Below are 18,834 nucleotides of genomic sequence, written 5' to 3' on the forward strand. Positions count from 1 at the left end.
TGTGGGAGCGGGCTTAATTCGAACTTCATATTCATCTTCGATCTCCGTCGGAAGCGAAGCCTTTCAACTAAGTCCACTGCTTAATGATCAAAACGAAATACTTGATCCGAAAGGGTGTGAGAGATGTTCTATCGATAGCCAAGAACCTCCTCAGATAGGCTGGCCCGTAATGCTCTTTTTCAGAGATCTTTTTAACTTTCTTAAGTAATATATCCCCTAGTCAAATCATGAGGATCTAAAACTGATATAAATATGGTAGATGGATTTTTTGTCTAGCGGATTTTCCAATAACCATCTGTTCAGCCATCCAGCGCCTAGGGATTGTCTTGCGTAGTCTAGGTAACAACCACTCAATGGTTGTAGTAGTTCGATATCCGATAGATTCTGAAATGTTCTTCCGGAACCATCCACTATCCACTATATTCTTTGGCTACACACAAGCTGTAACTCTGATTTTTCTCACATTCCTCTTTGGAAGTTCATGGAACGGAACGCTGTTCTATACAATTGCATTTGTCTTTGGGTTCTTATCGGTAATAACGGGGTCAAGAGCATTGAGTTTGTTGCTTTGCCGGTGGATGGAAATCAATCTCGATATGGTTGTTATTGAGTGTGAGGATGAAAAGGAAAAATTGGAGATCAGAAAGATTCTTCTTTCAATGCCTGGGGTATTGATAGAAAGTACAACAGGGAGCTACAAGTACGCGGGCGGGTATAGATTCGATACTGATACCGATAAGGGCCGCATGCACGCTCATATACTTCCCGAACTAGCCGCAGACCCAAACTCTCAGCCCCGACCGCGGGCCCATCAGTGGAGAGCAATTGGCATCGGCTTTGGTATCTTAGGGGGGACGATCGTTTGGGTCCTAGCAACAACGATATTTTATATCGCCTCGGTGCCCGCGAATGAACCCTTCTTTCCAGGAGTTGCACATGTCCAATCGGACTCAAGAAACATGAGTACTTATTTTCTTCCCTCTATTTCTGTGGCAGTGACACTAGGCTTTGCGCTGGGCTTTACCTTCGGCGTGAAAGTAAGATCTGAATTTGGGTTGTTGGTTATTGGGGAAGACATACCGGCATTAGATTTAGCGTCGAACTCTGCGTCTGTGTAGTGCAGCTCATGATGATTACACATACTCTACATGATTGTTCGGATTGGACACTGTCGATGGCCACGTGGTTAACGATGCATCATAACTAGGACTATCTGTCAATATATATGGGATATACAATGCGCAACAGGATGCAATCTTTCCCTCTCTTATGTTTTGCGGCATTTATCAGGTCTCAATGAGAAGGAGTTAAAGGCAAATGTCTTTTTTGTTTTCATGCCATTTTCTTTCTACAATTTTAAAGATCTACTTCATTTTATTTCACAAAATTACGAGTTTACGGATCTTCCGATGATTTCTTTCCAATTTTCCAATTTCTACCTATATTTAACTCTTTTTTTAGAGTCTATTTGTCAGCAAGAGTCTGGGGGATAGCTTTCTTTGCTTTCATTCATATCCAATGGGTTTGGGTCATATAATATCACTCGGTCATTGAAAGCTAAATATCGGCCCGATATCTTTAACTTAGAACGCAAAATATATTTCTCGACGTGCATGTTCAGGTACCCCTACCTTCGGGAAGAGCATCTGGTAGTGCGGGGCGGTATTTTTGTGTGCTTGCCTGTAGTAGGTATGCCGCTCATTCTTTAATTCGGTAGCATCTACTATAGGTAGCCAACGCAGGGTAACAGAAAAAGGGATATACGTAAGTAGTGAGGAAGCGTCATAATTATATATATTTGTCTCCCATCACATAAGCGACTTAATATTAATTCCGCACAAACAACCAGCCAGTCCCTAACTAGGAGTACTCACAGTAAAAGCCAAGCTCATAGGGAAGGGTTATTTGGCCCAATATCTCTCTAAATGCTATTTCAAAAGGCCAGAAAAATGAAACAAGGAAACATAAAAGGAAATGATTAGTCAGCTACCACACCAAAATTATACCGAGTGATATATTGTGACACGGGTATCAACCTAGGTCTCCGGCCTCCGCGAGCTGGACTTCTTGGCTCTAAAACATAGACTATACGTCTACAAGTTAGTATCATAGCTCTGACAGGATAAGAGTAAAGAAGGCACTTACAACTCGGCCCTCGAGTACTTCCTCAACTGACTTAAGATACTCTTCATGCCCGCCAGCTCGCCCTGAAGCCCCTGCCTCGCTTCAGCATCACTACCGCGGTCCAGCTCCAAGTAGATCTTCTGCTGCCAGTCCTTGGCGCGCGCAGTGTTAAACTGGCTTAGTGTTTGGTTGACGAACTCGACATCGAGCGTTGCCTGCAGGAGCTCGCCGAGGTTGAATCTTTTCCGCTGTTTAAATGCTTCTAGCAGCTCCTTGGACAACTGCTCTAGGAGGTGGGACAGAATTGGTTGCGTGAGAGAGGGCGCTGTAGTGGTTACTTGCGAGTGAACGTGCACAAGAGTGAGAAGGGCGTCATAGATGTAGGGGCGTACTTCAGTGGCGATGGAGCCGCGAGGTGGTGACCAACTAGGAGTTAGGATGCCGGTAGTCACGATGTTTGTTAGGTTTGCGATGATGGGCTTGGTGTATTCGTCGAAGAGCTGGGTATCGATTTGGCCAAGTGCATCGCGGATTGTCTAAGCGAATTAGTTTGGAGAGTTTAGTTAGAAGTGAGTTGAGAAGGAGGATGATTACCTTGGATTCATCCGTGAGCTTTACAGAGAATGCCTGCTCGAACATTGATATTAATTCCGGTACGATATCTGCTCTCAGTAGCTGCAGATTCGACAACGTCAACAACATGCGCACGTTCTTATCACTGCTATCTACACTATGCGCCATCAGATTCGCCGGGCTGATACTTGTGACCGGGCTCGCCAGCCCGCCCTCATCGTCAACCTCTGTCGGCACTTCCTCACCATCTACTAGAGGCTTCTTTGCATTCTCCACCATCCCTTGCAAGCTCTTATAAAGCGACCTGACAAACTGCCCCCTAACATGGGTGAGAAGTTTTGTACTCGGTGGAGGAATCACCGCGCTATTTGAGTTCTTGACCTTGTCAAGATACACCATTCCTTGCATCCCACCAATGATCTCCCTCTCCCACGCCGAAAACAATCCCGGCATCTTCGTGACATCACGGTTATCTACCGCCCTCGTCCAGTCCTCAAGGACACGGCAATTCTGCGCATCTTTGAGCCACGAGCTACACACAGCTACCACGGCGCGCTCACGGCCGCCTGCTACCATGACCTTGAGCTTATCAGCGATACCATCTTTACCAAGCTTTCCGGCCATGTCGGCCATTGCAATAGCTGCATTGCCGACTAGCACCATGATCTTGCCCATGAAATGGACACCACTGAGGGAGTTGGCGCCTGGCGGGAAGAACGCGTATCCCTCTTCGCCCTCCTTCTTCTGGGGCGCGGCTGCCTTGAGGATCTGTGGAAGCTGGGGGGTCGGGGGTGCTTCATCGGAGGTACTGCTGACGGGAGTGGGTGGGACAGGGGAGTACATTGTTGATACGTCATCAACAGGGGGTTCTTGGAAGAAGGCAATGACACAGTCACGGATGAGGGCTACAATCTCAACAGTGCCTTCGCGGAGCATCCGGATATTAAGGTCTTCAAGGCGGTGGTGCTTGCGTGATTGATCATCGATCCCGACGGGGAGAAGAGTGTCGCCATCAATGAACGATTGAGCGGTTTTCCAGAAGGAGAGGAGCTCGCCGAGCATACCGGTTGTGGGGTCAAGAAGTGCTGTTAGGGAGCTGTGAATAAGCTCCCAGAGAGAGATTGTGCGTGAGGTATCGAGTTGTTTTTGGGAGTCTGGTTGAATGCGTCGTGTAGGAGAGCGGAGATGGTGTGCGATTGCCTTGGAGGAGGGCGGGGGTGCGGAGGCTACCTTTCGGCGGAGGACTAGGGGTATAAGGTGAGTGATTGTTCATGAAGATAGGGTGAGCGGTAGACAAACCTTCAATCTCCACACGTGATCTCTCAAATACTGTGGTGATCCTGTTCTTTAGGTATTCATATCGACTTAATAGCCACACCCAGATTGGATTATCCTCTACTCCCAGCTCAAGCAAGATGCCAATAAGTTCCATATGCAAATTGTCTTCTGTCCTACACTCTGCCAGCCTCTTCCACGTATCCCTCTTGAAATCATCAATCGCAAATGTGATCTCAATCCACATTTTCTCTGCAATGATCAATTGATGGATATGCTCCTCCTTGAAATTTACTGCCAGGGACCCAGGTTCTGTTGGCACAAGTGCCCTCGCATCCATCAATGCTTTCCGTGCCTTTTGGTACTCGTCAATCAGGCTCTCGTAATCCTTTCTTTTGATACAATCATTTAAAAGCCCTGGAATCTCCAGGATATCGCGATGGCGCTCCACCACACTCAGTAACGTGCGGAGCTCCTCTTCTCGCCCACGTCCCTTCATAACGGGGCCAAAGACATCATCGGCCTTCGCCTCAGCCTCATTAAGGTAGCTTCTAATTTTTCCCACCCCGTACTCGCTCTCCTTGTCTTTGTCCAGAAAGCTATTCGCCTTCATCTCCTTATACACTCCCTCAATGGTTCCCTTCGCTGCCACAAACCGATCGAAATTACTTTCGACCAGCAGTTTGAGACTCCCGGACTTCTGTGCAATAGATCCCGACAAAAGATTCAACCCTCGCTGCAGCTCCGACGAGGGTGTCGTCGCGTGCACATCTCTCAGAAACGCCGTTGGACTGAAGGTCTTACTGCTAATGAGGTAGCGGTTACGCAGCCGTGTGTTCTCCTCTACAGGAAGTCCCCTATCACGCAGGAGCCGCACCACGCTCGAGGTACTACCAAGTGGATCTGGCTCATCTTCTGGTACGAAGCCGCTGTCTGTATCGGGACGGGTGAAGGAGGCGGAGATGCCCTCTTCTTGGAGGATACTGTAGCGGGTTGTGGAGGCGCGGAATTGCTTGCGTTGGGCGATTTGAAGGTCTTCAATGGGGTCAGACCAGGCCTCAGGGAAGGCACTGTCGAGACGATAGTGCTTGAGGAGTAGGGCTTCGGAGCGATGGTCGGTCATCGTGAGCTGGGGGGTGGGGGTGCACTGGAGCTATCGGGAGAGCTTGTTGCTGTGGTGGTTGGGTTGGAGCTCTTAGTGGAGTTAGTTACCCTGCCACGCACCTAGGTAGTCTCGCTCGAGGAATTCGCCGTAAATATTCAAGGTTCAGATACATAACCTCCGGCGTCAGCATATCTGGATTTACGCAATTGAATGAGAAACACGTCACCAAAAATTTTCACAGCTACACCAGACTGCAGCTGTGCAGGTCAAGAATCTACCTTGTCCCGAAAATAATCGACTGGATGAATTTAATCAGCTGGTGGTTCATCTGGCTTAAAAATAGGTGTGGACAAGTCCCGCGCTCGTCTTGTCTTTTATTTTATGGACCAAGTCTTGAAACTAGTCATCGTGCATGTCAAGTCTCGTCAAAGTTTCGGGGCTTCGTGATCGATACCTTGGCGCGGCTATCCATAATTACAGACTTATCCCAGTCAATTGGGTTTTGATTAGAACAGAAAGTCGGGTTGGACAGAAAGTCTAGTTGTTTTAGGAAGAGACTTGCAATCGCGCGCTCAACCAATAAATTATGCAGGACTTTTTGTCGAAGTGCCCGACTTTCTGTTCAACCTGTGCAGCTAAAGGATCTATTGCGACAGGTTAACCGGTACCGTCGACCCTAATTGGAACATAATGGTGGAATTAGGTGGTGGAAAATAGCCTATAAGGTCTGGAAACCTGAGGCTTTCAACCTAAGTCTAGCCTTGTCTTTTTGTCCCGGGTCCTGACCTCGTATCGATCATGCACTGCATAAGGGTCCTTCCGGATCCTACGGGCATGCATGGTCGTATATGGGAACAATATATCTGATAGATCAACCTTCCGCGCAGTCAAACCCTTATTCCGAGGCAGAAATACAAAACCAACCAACTCAAACGCCGCCTGACCTTCGAGACCGCAATGAGGGCTTGGATTTTCGACCCTTTACTCCGTCGATCGCAGACCCCAGAGAGTGGTTGCGAATATCGAATCTTGCGGCTTAGGACCCTTCACGAACCGGCTTTCATATCTGCAAGGAATGTAAGCGCGGCAAGCACATACTACTCTACTCATTATTTCCTGGTGGGTTTAGGTCACATACAATCCAAAAAGAAATACGGCTGATCTACTGTTTTTTATGACATGCAATAGTAGCCCGTTTTAAAAATGCTTCATTTAGAAAGCTGTGTGCATTGTTAGAGAACACTGCCTTGAAACCCCCATTTTTCAGAATTTTGGATTGTTGCAAATGCTTCATGGATATATACCACAGGATCGATTACCGCAACACTGTCTTTATGGTTAGGCTGTGATAGGCGATTGCAGTAATGCGAGTACATGCACATTTTCACCCAAATCATCATCATCCATCAAAAACCTCATCAACCGAGGTCGTCGGTGTTATTCATGGTATCAAACAAAGAGTGCTTAGAGGGCACATTTACATGAAATACATACCCAGGGTAAGGAAATATTACCGGATAATGCAGGTTACTTTCCCACTAATCTATACGTATGCCAGGCGTCAACCTTCGCCAAAAGAGTTCGGAGAAAAGATGTGCATTATCCTATACTTTTCTACTTGCTCGGTGTATACACGTACATGAACGTATACGTACATGTAGTACTTGTACTTCTATTGCGTATATTACAAATGCACCCGATACTCAGCCCGCGAGTAGTGTCATCATAGCCAACTGCCCGTGCGGGGGAGTACTCGCTACCAGCACATATGTCGCCCACCGGGTTTTTGAACCCAGCTATCAGCACAGCCCGCTAGCCCTACTTGAGATCAGTCTAAACCTCGAGGTGTTGAAGAGCAGGCTTTGGCCTTACTTTTGCCAGCCCCAAACATACTCGTCTCTTAGGTCCAAGGCGCCAGCACCACAGTCTGTCCCATCAAACACGGCGCAATTTATACATGTAGCACCCCCCATTCCGTGTTTGGGTGAGGTGCGTGGTTGGCTGAATATTTATTTAGTTTAGTGTAAGTTCAACTCATACGGTACATATTAATTACTCGCGAACACTTCTCGCGTGATTGATGGTGTGTGCATTGAGCTGTCGATATAACCCAGTGTCTTATTATTCGTTGCCAAAGCGAATCAGAGGAAAACATCCATAGCAAGGGATTTACCGGGCTACTGTGATCCATGAGAACTTCGAGGAGAGGAGGAGGATATGTGTGTCTTGAGTTTTCCCTGCCTTGAGGGGCGTTAAACTCGGATTCTAGTACTTTCAAGTCAGATACTGCATAAATGGCGAAATCTAATAAATCACCAATTGCAATAGGCAAAGAAAGCTAACCATCCGCCAAATTAAAGCAGTGCGAAAAAAGATAAACTAAGACCAAATGTTGACCAAGTTTCACTGGTTTTATCTAATTCCGTTACTAGCTGTTATAGAATTTCTTTACTTAATGAGGTACGTGTGCACGTGTGAGTTGGCAGAGTTGGTACCATGTTCATCGTAGCCTTGCAATTAACTGACAGTAGATCCGATCTCCCGCGCGCCGCGGAGAATATAGCCACGGGAATCAAAAGCGCACCTACTGTGACCTACACATAAAATAGCACACTGGTGATACCAAATCCGGACTGGATCGGATATACCTCCTTTTAATAGGTAGGGGAAAGAAAAACAAACGCCGTTTCTGTGGACTAAAATTTCATGTCTAGGCCTGTAGGCTTCAGAGATAAACTTGAGAAGTTTATTCATTGAATTCAAAACTTCCAACTATACATTTCTAATCAGTTGAAATATCAATTGCAACCGCAGAGGCATTTGCACCTTTAGCTGTCCATATATAAAAAACTCTGCTTTGAATCACAATATATCACTCGAGAATATGCAGTCATGTTCGGCTGATCCATAGATCCAGACCTACGCGTAACGGACTATCAATCAGTTGACCGTGCGCGTGCTCCAATCAAAATATTCATAGTCATTTCTAGGTTAATAGAAAACCTGAGCCAGTAGCAATTGTTTCAAGGGACTGGTTTACACCTCTAGTATATAGCTGTACATTACATGTATTTAACTAAAAATTCCCCGCTCACCATAAACCTGTCCGGAAATGCTTGTACTCCGGGTCGCAAAGTTATGAAACGTTCATTTGGCTTATCAACATAGCTGAGCTGGGGTAGTACTGCATAGATGTATATATGGAGTAAGTATGTTCGAATTCAGTATATTATTAGATAGATAGCCTACATAATTCACGTCATTAATTCACCAGCTAATGTCATCCGGATCCTCTTATTGGCTTAGATCTAGCGAGCCTGCCGTTTTAATCTTGAGGCTCAACTACACACCCACCGAATTCAAACCGTGCAATACACTGATCGCTCATCTGCAGCTAGCTGCAGGTGACGGCGGATCTTATCTCGTGTTTGTAGTAATTTGGCCTTGGCGTCCCAAATTAAAGTTAACTCTACTTTGTTTTTTAATCAATGTTTAAATCCGACTGGTTTCTCATTGTTCATTACTGAGAGTTGTGAGTCGCGCCTGTTGTGTAGCGGATTTCGTTCCGTGTACATACATACATGTACAGCCGCATTCGAAAAGTACTGGCACCCTACTATATTGAGTCGTTCATGAATTGTAGCCCACCAACAACCATGGCACTCGGGTATACTCAACTTATTGACAGGTATGACCGCAATAGAGACATTGCAGCTCTCTCTGATAACGGTCTCGAATATGAGAATTGCAAAGTAGAAAGGACTGCCTCGTGAGTTTAGCCCGGAGGTGCCAAAACTTTTCGAACGCGGCTGTACATATGTACATACATGTAATTAAGAATCCAGTACTTCTTAAATCTTGTCAGCTTCATGTAGGGCCGGGTTTTCTTTTCTTTTCTTTTTGCGCTATATGTATGATCTTCAGAGCAAGGATTTCGATCTGATACATACATGTATGTATATCATATATTCCATTACCCAGGCCTAGGCCGTGTGCCACACTAGAAAGTTGCCCTCGATCTAGTCTCGTTCCCAGACTGTGCTATGCGTGACCATGTGCACCATGTGCACAGTCTGGTGTAATAAGTTTTCGGAAATTTTCCCAAGTGTCTCCGCGAAATGTCCGAGTGAGTCGGGGGGCCCTGGGAGAGTCTATGTAGGGGTTCGGAGAGATTTTAAGACCCCGAAATACTTGATTTTGTATAGCAAACTCGCAAAGATTCAAGGTTCGCCGGGGATATTTAAAGTTCAGAAAACCTCCGCTAGCGTTCAAATTTTACGCTAGTTCGGGTGTTCTAGTCGGGGTGTGCTAATCCCATACAAAATACCCCCGAAAAGCCTCCTCGAGAGCCCCCCGAGAGCCTCCGACGCTAATATCTCCGAGAAAACAAGTCACCAAACGAAAAGACCTATTACACCAGATTGTGCCGTGTCGGCACATTCTGGGCACGAGACTATATCAGTACATGTAACAACTACATGTACATGCCATCTCGGACTAATTTGGCCGGACTAGTGTGGTCCACGAGGCATTGACGCTCGAGAGGGCTCAAGCTAGGCATGATGGTCTACAAGGGGAGCATGCTCGAGGCAAACCCTCCTAGGCTGCTCGCCTCGAGTTACTCGGGGTTTAGGTGCATGTAATCATACTCGTATATATACATGTATTAGCGGTATATATTCAGTGGGATTGATATTGCCTATACTATTATTCCCGGATTCCCCAGTTTAGTGTCGTCAAGATTTACACCAAATTAATATATAATTTCTTCGATCGGATCCCTTGAATTGAATATCGGTATTACGTTACCTCTTTAACAGTATACTAAACTCTAACTTTGATAGGTCAATATCTAAATATAGCTATAGTAATGATCTGCCTCGAGACTAGCTCTAGCACCTCGAGGCATCACCTCTCTTTACACGAGCAAGCAAAGACATGGAACATAGGAGGTAGAGGCATCTCGAGGCACTTGTCGCTGCTCACCTTGTGTAGCCTTATGGACCGCACACTAGGCTGGGCTAGCTTATTAAAAGCAAGTATCGTCATCTGGGAAGCCTGGGCCGGCTTGAAACTCTTTTTCTAAAAACTTGAGCCTCCCTTCAAAGCTCGTTCGAGCCAATTAAATACTGCATGTATGCACTTTTCACAGTCTCAAGCTGAGCTACGATCGTACAAGGGCCGGCGCAATGAGGAAAGATCCAGGCTATGAAAAATCTTTTACTCGAGCTTCGTTACAGCGGGTTTCATAATACTAGGCTCAGTGAAGCGTCGTGGCACATAGAGGGACTCTTCAAGCTATTAACTACAGTATCAGAAATGGGGGTAAAACTGATACCGCATCAGTGCGGCATTGCGAGAATATGCCGCTTTATCTCCGTATTTTGACGAAGTAAACGGTAGTGTTACCGCAGTGGTACGGCATTGCCAAAGACTGTGGTAGTCATTTTATCCATGTTTCTGTCACTGTATCTAGGTAATCTTAATAGCCTTGACATTAACTACATGTAGGCAATCTGGCCGAAACTTTAAACTGGGATACCTAAACCAGTATCTCGAGTCGCCTAATGGAGTAATCTTGCTTTTCTTTACTATGTGACGTTTTGCTCTCTCGGGCCTAGTATTATGAAACCCGCCGTAATGCGCATGGGGCGCACATCAGCATGATCTACGTATACGCGTACCCTGTGCAATGCATATGGTACAGAATTAGGATATCCGGTCCTTAAGCCGTCAGACCAGGCTGGATCTCAGTACTCGTATTACTGATCAAACCCAATAATATTATAATATGTTACGGATTGAACTTAAGTCGTGATGTAAACATCGCATAGAAGTGTCAATGGCTAGGTGATCTATCACGTACATGTGTACACTCATATAGCTTTTTAAATCACAACTTGCGCATCGACCAGTTGAGTAACATGATTGAGATTCGACCTGACGTACGTCGGCTTAAGGGATAATGGATAACTAATCAGAAGTAGAGGATCAAAATCAGATATATACTATGACATCTAGCAGATCTAATAGGATATATATCTCATCACCGGTGCACCTATTTCACTTAACTGCGGGTGCACCACTAACTAGTACTAATCACTGCACAATGATGAGTTATCTCTGCAGGGTATGGGACAGCAGCCTACATGAGGGTACGAGCCGCGGGGTAGTCCACAGGCGGAGATAGCACACTGGGTAGTCATACAAGGTGGCCGCGGGTACCGTATAATAATAACGATACGGGGCGCCTGTAAACCTCTAAGTCCGGATCCCATGGGCCCAATTAACAGCCTCCAGCACCCACAACCTATGATGGTAGAGGTAATGGTGATAGTAATGGATGAAAGACTCCAAGGTGTCCTGTAAGGACGGCGGGGGTGATGTTCTGCCCGGTTGATGTGCAGATGCTTCTTTGTATGATTGTATTTCCCAACTTTTACAGCCCCGATGATGGAATAGTTGGTTTTAAGGCATGGCCTGGTTGATGGAGGCGGTCGATGGTTTAATCATTTCGCGCTGATTCTGTGGTGAAGCCATGAAAGTTCATGATAATTCTCAGGTATCCTACAAGGCCGATATATCTATCCCCTATGAAAGATATCCTCAGGGTATCCATCATGTCAGGATATCTTATCGACTCCGGGCCACAAAACAGGCAAATATATCATTTCATATCCCTAAAGACCGAATGACTTATCCCGTCGCCACCCAAATTGTTGTACACAGGGATATCTGATTTCGAAATTTCCCAATGACGATGCATATGCCCATACCTAGGCCTGTCAATTTACTACACATGGCAGAAGAAAATCCTGTTTTTAAAAAAAATGTGATACCCCTAGATATTGAGCCTAGCATTAATTCTAGCTGCTATCACCACTCTGGATCGATCTTAATATCGATCACTACGTCTCCGGGTCTAGAAACAAGCCACTGTGATTGGACTAGTGTGGTTAATCCACGAGGCTGCTCAAGACCAGCAGAGGCAAATGCCTCGAGGTGCCTCTACCTCGTATATATATACGGCCCCTACCTTTAATTGCTTGTTTGTGCAAAGAGAGGCGATGCCTCGAGGTGCTTGAGCTGCTCGAGGCAGACAATTACTATGTATCATTATATAATTAGACTTAAATTGTATTTTGCTGTTGAAAGTGCAATATAATACTGGTGTATATACAATTCAAGCAAAGCAAATATATTGATTTGGCATAAATATTAACAAGACTGCATATTGACCCCCCTCTGGAAATATTCCTTTTTTCTATCTTGGACAATTAATAGGCCCGAAAGTCTCCAAAAACCCGTGCAGACTCGAGACGGGCCGGCCAGGGATCCCTCAGGCGGCCATTCCAGTTCAAATCGAAATCAATGATCAAATCAGCTGTGGTAATTGTGCTTTGATATACGTGAGAGGAGATATTTTTCACGAAGCGAGGTGTAATTTTCCCTTGAGGCCGGTGCTGAGAAGGTTTTGGGCAAATATATATACATAGTGTATGTAGTATAGTATTACGTATTTATTATTACATGCATGGTTCAGGTAGGAGACGTGCGTTTTTAGGGTTATCTTGTTATATAGGTACATGAAAGCCTTGTATGCCATAGGCTTATAGCTACGGTTCTGAAGTGACCTAGCTTTCGGTCGCCGATAATTAGCTAGCTATATGCCATGCATGGTCATGATTCGAAGGCAGTTTTCTCTCCCAAAATGGCAGGATATCTGTAATTAAGTAAGTATATATAAGCAGCAGCCTTTTATTATTCAGTCTCCTCAAAGCTACCCGCACGATCGATCTCAGTCACAGTTATCCAGGCTTTCTCTAAATACATATAAACTTTTAAATTGGATCGTGGTCATTCTACCAATTCCTTAATCTCGAGCAACTTAAAGATGCAGTCGACATTAGATCTAGAGCTGAACAACGTGCATATACATACGGCAAAACCAAAGTTCAATACTGGTGAAATCATTGCCTTGATTTCTTTGTTTGTATTTTTTATACTTGGAATCGAGCAAAGAGTTCGGACACATTTTCACGCAAGTGAGTTAGTACGTAATGTCTTGCTTCCGCTTTATTTTATTGTGTTTAATCTGTGAACTTTAGAATGCCAAGCTACAAGAGCTAGGAAACCAATTATTGCAAATTGAAATTAGTATCTCTCGGCGAGCCTCCCAAATTCTAGTCAACCAGAACCCCATAGTTCACACGTCCGCCACCCCATTGGTAGTTCTAGAGAATCAACTGGACCCCGTCGAATCTACCCAGCCTCCATCAGCCAATGAAGATACCGAAACTCTGGTTACAATACACGCTGATCGAAGCTTTAATCATTTGAGCAATCCAACAGGCGCCATTGCAGCTCCCTTTACTAATACTCCTCGGCGTGTTTCCGTCGACGACATGGTGTGAGAGCTTGATCCCAACATTGGCATAAAATATCTTTCAATTGGCCAATGAATATTGTACAATTTTATTGTATTTAAATTTTAGAAGTCTAGCAGGCATTTTCTCGGAGCTAGTATTCCTAAGGGGTTTCATCTCATTTACAGGGCTTTCTTATTCTCTATTCATTCTACATTTACATTGGATCACATTCATATCTAAGGTTGTTTTCCTTAACTTACTCTTTCTTAATTTCTTTAGTCTCGTTATATACAATACTTGATCTAGGTCTCATTTGTATATCATGCATGGGTTGTTTACTTTAACGCTCTCTTTTTGGGTTCTCTTGTACAATTGTTTCGTTATGCATAATATGTAAGATGCTCCTATTTAATCTGCAATTTTCTCAAGAGACTTTTGGGTTATTGGTGGACATAGATGGAATATATAGGAAGGTGTCTTTACGTGTTGAATGGAGAGAACTATGTAGTCCATGCAGAAGGCTAGATGTCTTGCCAAGACAGTCTAGTCCTACTATTTAACCCCCAATACAGACAAAATAATAAGGAGCCCCACTAGTGGCTTATCCATGCCAACAGCAATGGCGCGAATCAGATCTAGCGCCTAGAACCTGCAGCACTTAGTTCTACACCGGATTAGGCGCAGAGATAATCTAAGCTCTTTTATCCCTTCGTCTGGCAAAAAATGCTGACCCCCCTAGAAAAAGCAAATTCTTCTGTGGCTTTACTAACAGATCTTGTTATCTCTCTTATCAAATAATAGATCTCCCATACAAATTTCATTCCTCTATTATAGGGTGGTCAGCATTGCCAGACTAAGGGATACATGTACTTACTCACGTTAATAGAGTCTTTTAGCTGCGCGAGTTGAACAGAAAGTCGAGCAGGTTGGACAGAAAGTCTAGCTGTTTTAGGAAGAGACTTGCGGTCGTCCAACCAATAAGATGTGCAGGATTTTTGTCGAAGTGCTCCAACTCTTGCAGCTAAAAGACTCTAATTAAAAGGTGTGGGGATTTGGTTGCAAAAACTATGTACTTCCGACCTTTTAATTAACGAGTGAGTACTCTACCCTCCTCGAAATACCCAATCCCATGAATCCAAGCTAATTGACTACAGCCGCCTCTTCTCTTCACGATCGGGAACGTTAATATCAATCTCCCCAATTGAAAAACATGACACAACCAATGATCAGCTAGGCCGTAATATAATAGCCGTGGGAGCTGTAAAATGCACGACTTAATTTACCCCCCCCCCCCCCCGGGGGCCGCGCAAGAAGGATTAGCTCATCATAACAGGATCATGGAACAACTCGCACGCGCATCCAGTTATGATCAGATAATCCCTCGTAGACTAGGTGTCATCAAACTTCCAGTCCGATACTCCTCCCAGCCATGGAACCAGGCTTACGAAACATACGTTAGAGATCGCAAAATCCATATCTATAGTAGGAGGTACTCATCCGTTGTGTGTCTACAGCTAGTTGCTATGCGCTACATGTTATCCGCACGGTCAGTCCTTGCACTTGGAAAGAGGAGCAGTTAGTACGTTCATGCTACGCTGTGGGGCAGGGGGTGATTCTACATCCCGTGTCATTCCAACGAAGTCATGCCCCTAGTTCGTGACATTTTGGATCTTTTCCATTGGTCAAGTGAGATTGTGAGGGTATAAAATCTCTCCAGCAGCGTTTAGATTGATATAATCCTCCAAACCTCAGCTTCAACTCTAACGTCGAAGTCGTATCAGGTTTAGTGGATTGTCTTGCAGGTGCAGCGGGTGAGAAAACTATCTGACCGACCAGCCCGCTTGACATGTCTTATTTGGAATAAATTTCCACACAAGATCTTTCTTCCCCGTTCGCATGTCATCTGATTGCTGACATTTAATTTCAGTTATTAGAGCATTTTGGCCACATCCGGTTTCCACATTTGAGCTCGAAATTTGGAAACCGGGTGTGGCTAAAATACTCCATTTTAGACCTTTGGCACCCCTAAAATTATTCGGTTTGTATAGACGGCATTGTGGTTCTCGTAGATTTCTCTAATAATGGTTCAAAACTCACTGCCTGTGCCTGGACTATCTAGACAGTGTTTCACCAGTATGGTTCATGCACCACTTAATGCATTGTCAGCCACTACCTACTTAAAGCTCTGAGATAGCACAACCAAAAAGCATATGCATCCTTGAACTACTCTTTTATTCTTTCTTTACTCGTAGTATTCATACATTCCTTTTCATAATACAGCAACAAAAAACAAGCCAACTAAACTAAATCAAGAAACGGAAACGTTATTATACTACCTCACTTTAGTGATGAATATGAAGTTTCTCTGTATCAAAGGTTAGGTTAGTCCACCATTTGGATCAATCACAACCGCACATCCAAAGAGAAAAGCTCACCCTTAATCTTCTCTGCCAATCCCTTATGACCCGATGATCCGCTGTCTGAGGGCGGCGACGTAGTCTGGTTATCATGATGATGATCCTTCGGTGTATCCGCGTGGCTCTTATGTCCAGGCAGGAGCTTGCTATGTCCTGCGCCAGCAGTAATATCGGAGGTATCTGGCTTCGTCTCCTTTCCATGGTGAATACCCTTCTCATCGAGAAGACGACTAGTAACATCCATAGTTAGCATCCAATCAATCCCATAAAAAAGTCACAAGGGTATCAACTTACTCAGCTTCCCTCCCAGCGCCCGGTCGGCTGGCATCAAAATCACCGCCTTCCGCCGCGACACCAGTAGACTTCTCATACTTCTCACCGGTACCTTGACTCTGCTCCTCATGTTGTGCCCCCGAACCCAAAGGTTCCGGCGCTCCGGTATCCTTCTTAGACGTAGAAGTGGAGGAGGTGTTGGAAGGCTCCTCGAGTGGTCTGTCGGCACCCTGCTGCTTTGGTGTCTGTTGCTGTGCGTGCCCTGGGTGGGCTCCTACGCTTGGTTCCACGGCTGCGCCGGGCCCACTGCCGGCGGCACCAGTGACAGATTTTGGCGCTGCATTTGCGGTTTCGAGGCCGCTGTTGGCGGCGCCGTGGGTTGCGGAACCGGCGGTGGCGGCAGGGCTGTTGGTAGATGTTGGCTTGGAGGTGGACGAGATTCCAGAGGTAGAGGTGGTGGGGTTGGGATCAACGAGGGATTGAATGTTAGAGCCCTGTGCGGGTGCTCCAGATTGGTGGTGAGGGGTGTTGGTGGTGGTTGAGTCGCGGGAAAGACTAGAGTGGTCGGTCGTCGAAGTCTGCGAGAAGTCTCTGTTGGTCGGTGCGTGGTGCTCGTGAGATGCACCAACTCCTCCTAGGACGCCAGTCCCAGTCCCGGTGCTGGTGCTGGTATGCGAGGTGTTTGTGTCTTCTGAGAAACGACTTGTGACAGGTTTGTTGTGATCTGAAGAGAAAGTGTTGCTGTGATCATTGATACTGCTGATGGTAGGATTACTAGAGTGAACCCCCATCCTCTCCTTGTCCAGATCGCTGGTTTCGTGCCGCACACCATCCTTGTTAAGGTCACCAATTGACGTCTTCCGGAAGGTGCTGGTGGTGGTCGTGGGCTTGTCAAAGCTACTAGCCGGGTTGTTTCCGTAGTTGCTTGAGTGCTCTGCGAACACACCGGCAGTGGATGGCTGATCGAAATCATTTCCTGAGGGTTGGTCGTAGGTTCTCGCGGCTGATTTCTCAAGAGACCCAACGCCAGAGTCATATGGCTTATTTAGCACTTCATGGCCGCCACTGCCGGAGGTGGCGGTGTGTTGTGAGCCGAACCCGGAAGTGTTTGTAGAGTCGAATGGCTTTGTTGTGGAGCCTGTTGCGGAGCGGAATGGGTTGTTACTGTCAGTGTCGGTTCCACTTTGGCGGAAGGGATTTGTCTCTGAGGCGGAGGGACGGTCGTAGTCGCTCGTGTCCGTGGTCACTGAGTTTGGGTTTCGGTTCTGGCTTTGGTTGGGGTTTTGGGAATTTGGGTTTGTGTTTTCGCCGAAGAGGGCCTTGCTGGCAGCATTGGCGGCGTTGTAGACTGTTTCCATGATTGCTTATTTTATATTTTTATATTTTGTTTTATTTAGTCGAAGATTGATTGTAGTAATGTAGTAGTAGTAGTGATGGTGGTGGTAATGTTACTTTTGAAAATGCTAAAGTAAATCTCGAGAAACGGGCTCACAGAGTCAGTATATATAATCCCACCATCACCGGGGGGAGCCACGGCTACGTAACGGTCGCCGGTTGCTTGATTTTCTGATCATTTTTTATCGGTATCACGGCATGTGCAATTAGGAGGGTGGATAACCAAGATCAAGGCCGGGAACCAAAACATGGGGCGGCTTTCACAGCAGAGCAGGTAAGCTATGACCTCAATCGAGCAACTCTCTGATCTCTGTTGCCTCGGAGACGAATCAATCAAGATTTCTCAGGCCATTAATTGGCTGCAATTAGTTGAGAGAAAGGTTGCTCTAGAAATAGATAAACACCCATGAGCATATGCACCTTATTCCGGCCATTTTAGTTGATGATTACTTATCAATTTATCAATTGAAAGAAACCCCAGCATGCATGACAGCTACTCCAAACAAGCTTTCTCGAGGCAGAATGTTCTGCCTCTAACCCTGGGAACGCTAGGTCGAAGCTCTTGTTTATTGTTGTGTGGGGAGGAGGAGATCAGCGTGAGGTCAGTGATGACGGGGGCTGACGTCATGACTAGGATACGGGTATTGCGGCTGAAGTGACCCTTCGCTACTTTTCTTCCCCTAGCCCTGATCGTTGAGCCAGGGTCATGATTCGTCAGGGCCTGCGATGCACAAAGATGGGCTTCGAGAGTGTTCTGTTGCAGCTGCACAGTGGCAGTCTAATGTGCATGTGTGCTTTGCGACATGGAATATCACTCGCGTTTGTTCGCCATCGAATAGAACAGATCCCCCGTCACACGGCCTAGGATATCTACCAGAAATCCATGATAGAACCACATATTATGCGTCCCCGAGTAAAGATCCCGGAGAAGAGTAGTGACTGGACGGTGAGCGGCGAAAATCTACCTTGATCTTCGGATTTTCCAGGGCGCAGTATAAAAACAGTTTACCATCCCAGTTCTCTGAAGGAAGCGAAGCGAGAGTGGTAGAATGATAAAGGAGTGTTTGATTCCATGGTAATGGCCATCAACTTAACTTGGCGGCTTGAACAAGACGAGACAAAAGGAGAGACTGTTCGACTTTATCTGGGTACCAACGTCACACCCGAGGGCCTTAAGAGGATTCAGAGTGATTATCGGGTAATGATTGGGCCCTTTGAACATCATATCTTGAATTTTAAGTTCGTTTGATGTACTAATCCACTATCCATAGGCATCTAGTAAACACACAATCAGCCAAGTCCG

At 45.7% G+C, this 18,834-nt stretch overlaps 3 protein-coding genes across 3 annotated transcripts; 1 reads left to right on the forward strand and 2 right to left on the reverse strand.

Moving 5' to 3' along the window:
- Nucleotides 1-259: 259 nt before the first annotated feature.
- On the forward strand, nt 260-1,118 carry H6S33_008467 (uncharacterized protein; the record flags this gene model as incomplete). The annotated part of the gene is made up of 1 exon (XM_044839817.1): nt 260-1,118. A coding segment is annotated over one exon (859 nt), but the record flags the coding sequence as incomplete, so codon positions are not given.
- Nucleotides 1,119-2,036: 918 nt separating this feature from the next.
- Nucleotides 2,037-5,095, reverse strand: H6S33_008468 (uncharacterized protein; the record flags this gene model as incomplete). Its single annotated transcript, XM_044839818.1, has 4 exons — nt 2,037-2,085; nt 2,146-2,660; nt 2,719-3,941; nt 3,997-5,095. The coding sequence occupies 4 exons, from the start codon at nt 5,093-5,095 to the stop codon at nt 2,037-2,039; spliced, it is 2,886 nt and encodes a 961-aa protein (XP_044688013.1).
- A 10,693-nt stretch (nt 5,096-15,788) lies between these two features.
- On the reverse strand, nt 15,789-17,494 carry H6S33_008469 (uncharacterized protein; the record flags this gene model as incomplete). Its single annotated transcript, XM_044839821.1, has 3 exons — nt 15,789-15,811; nt 15,882-16,093; nt 16,158-17,494. The coding sequence occupies 3 exons, from the start codon at nt 17,492-17,494 to the stop codon at nt 15,789-15,791; spliced, it is 1,572 nt and encodes a 523-aa protein (XP_044688014.1).
- Between the last annotated feature and the right edge of the window lie 1,340 nt (nt 17,495-18,834).

The sequence above is a fragment of the Morchella sextelata genome (genome assembly GCF_020137385.1).
Source record: "Morchella sextelata strain SCLS chromosome Unknown scls_26, whole genome shotgun sequence".
NCBI classification, from domain to species: domain Eukaryota; kingdom Fungi; phylum Ascomycota; class Pezizomycetes; order Pezizales; family Morchellaceae; genus Morchella; species Morchella sextelata.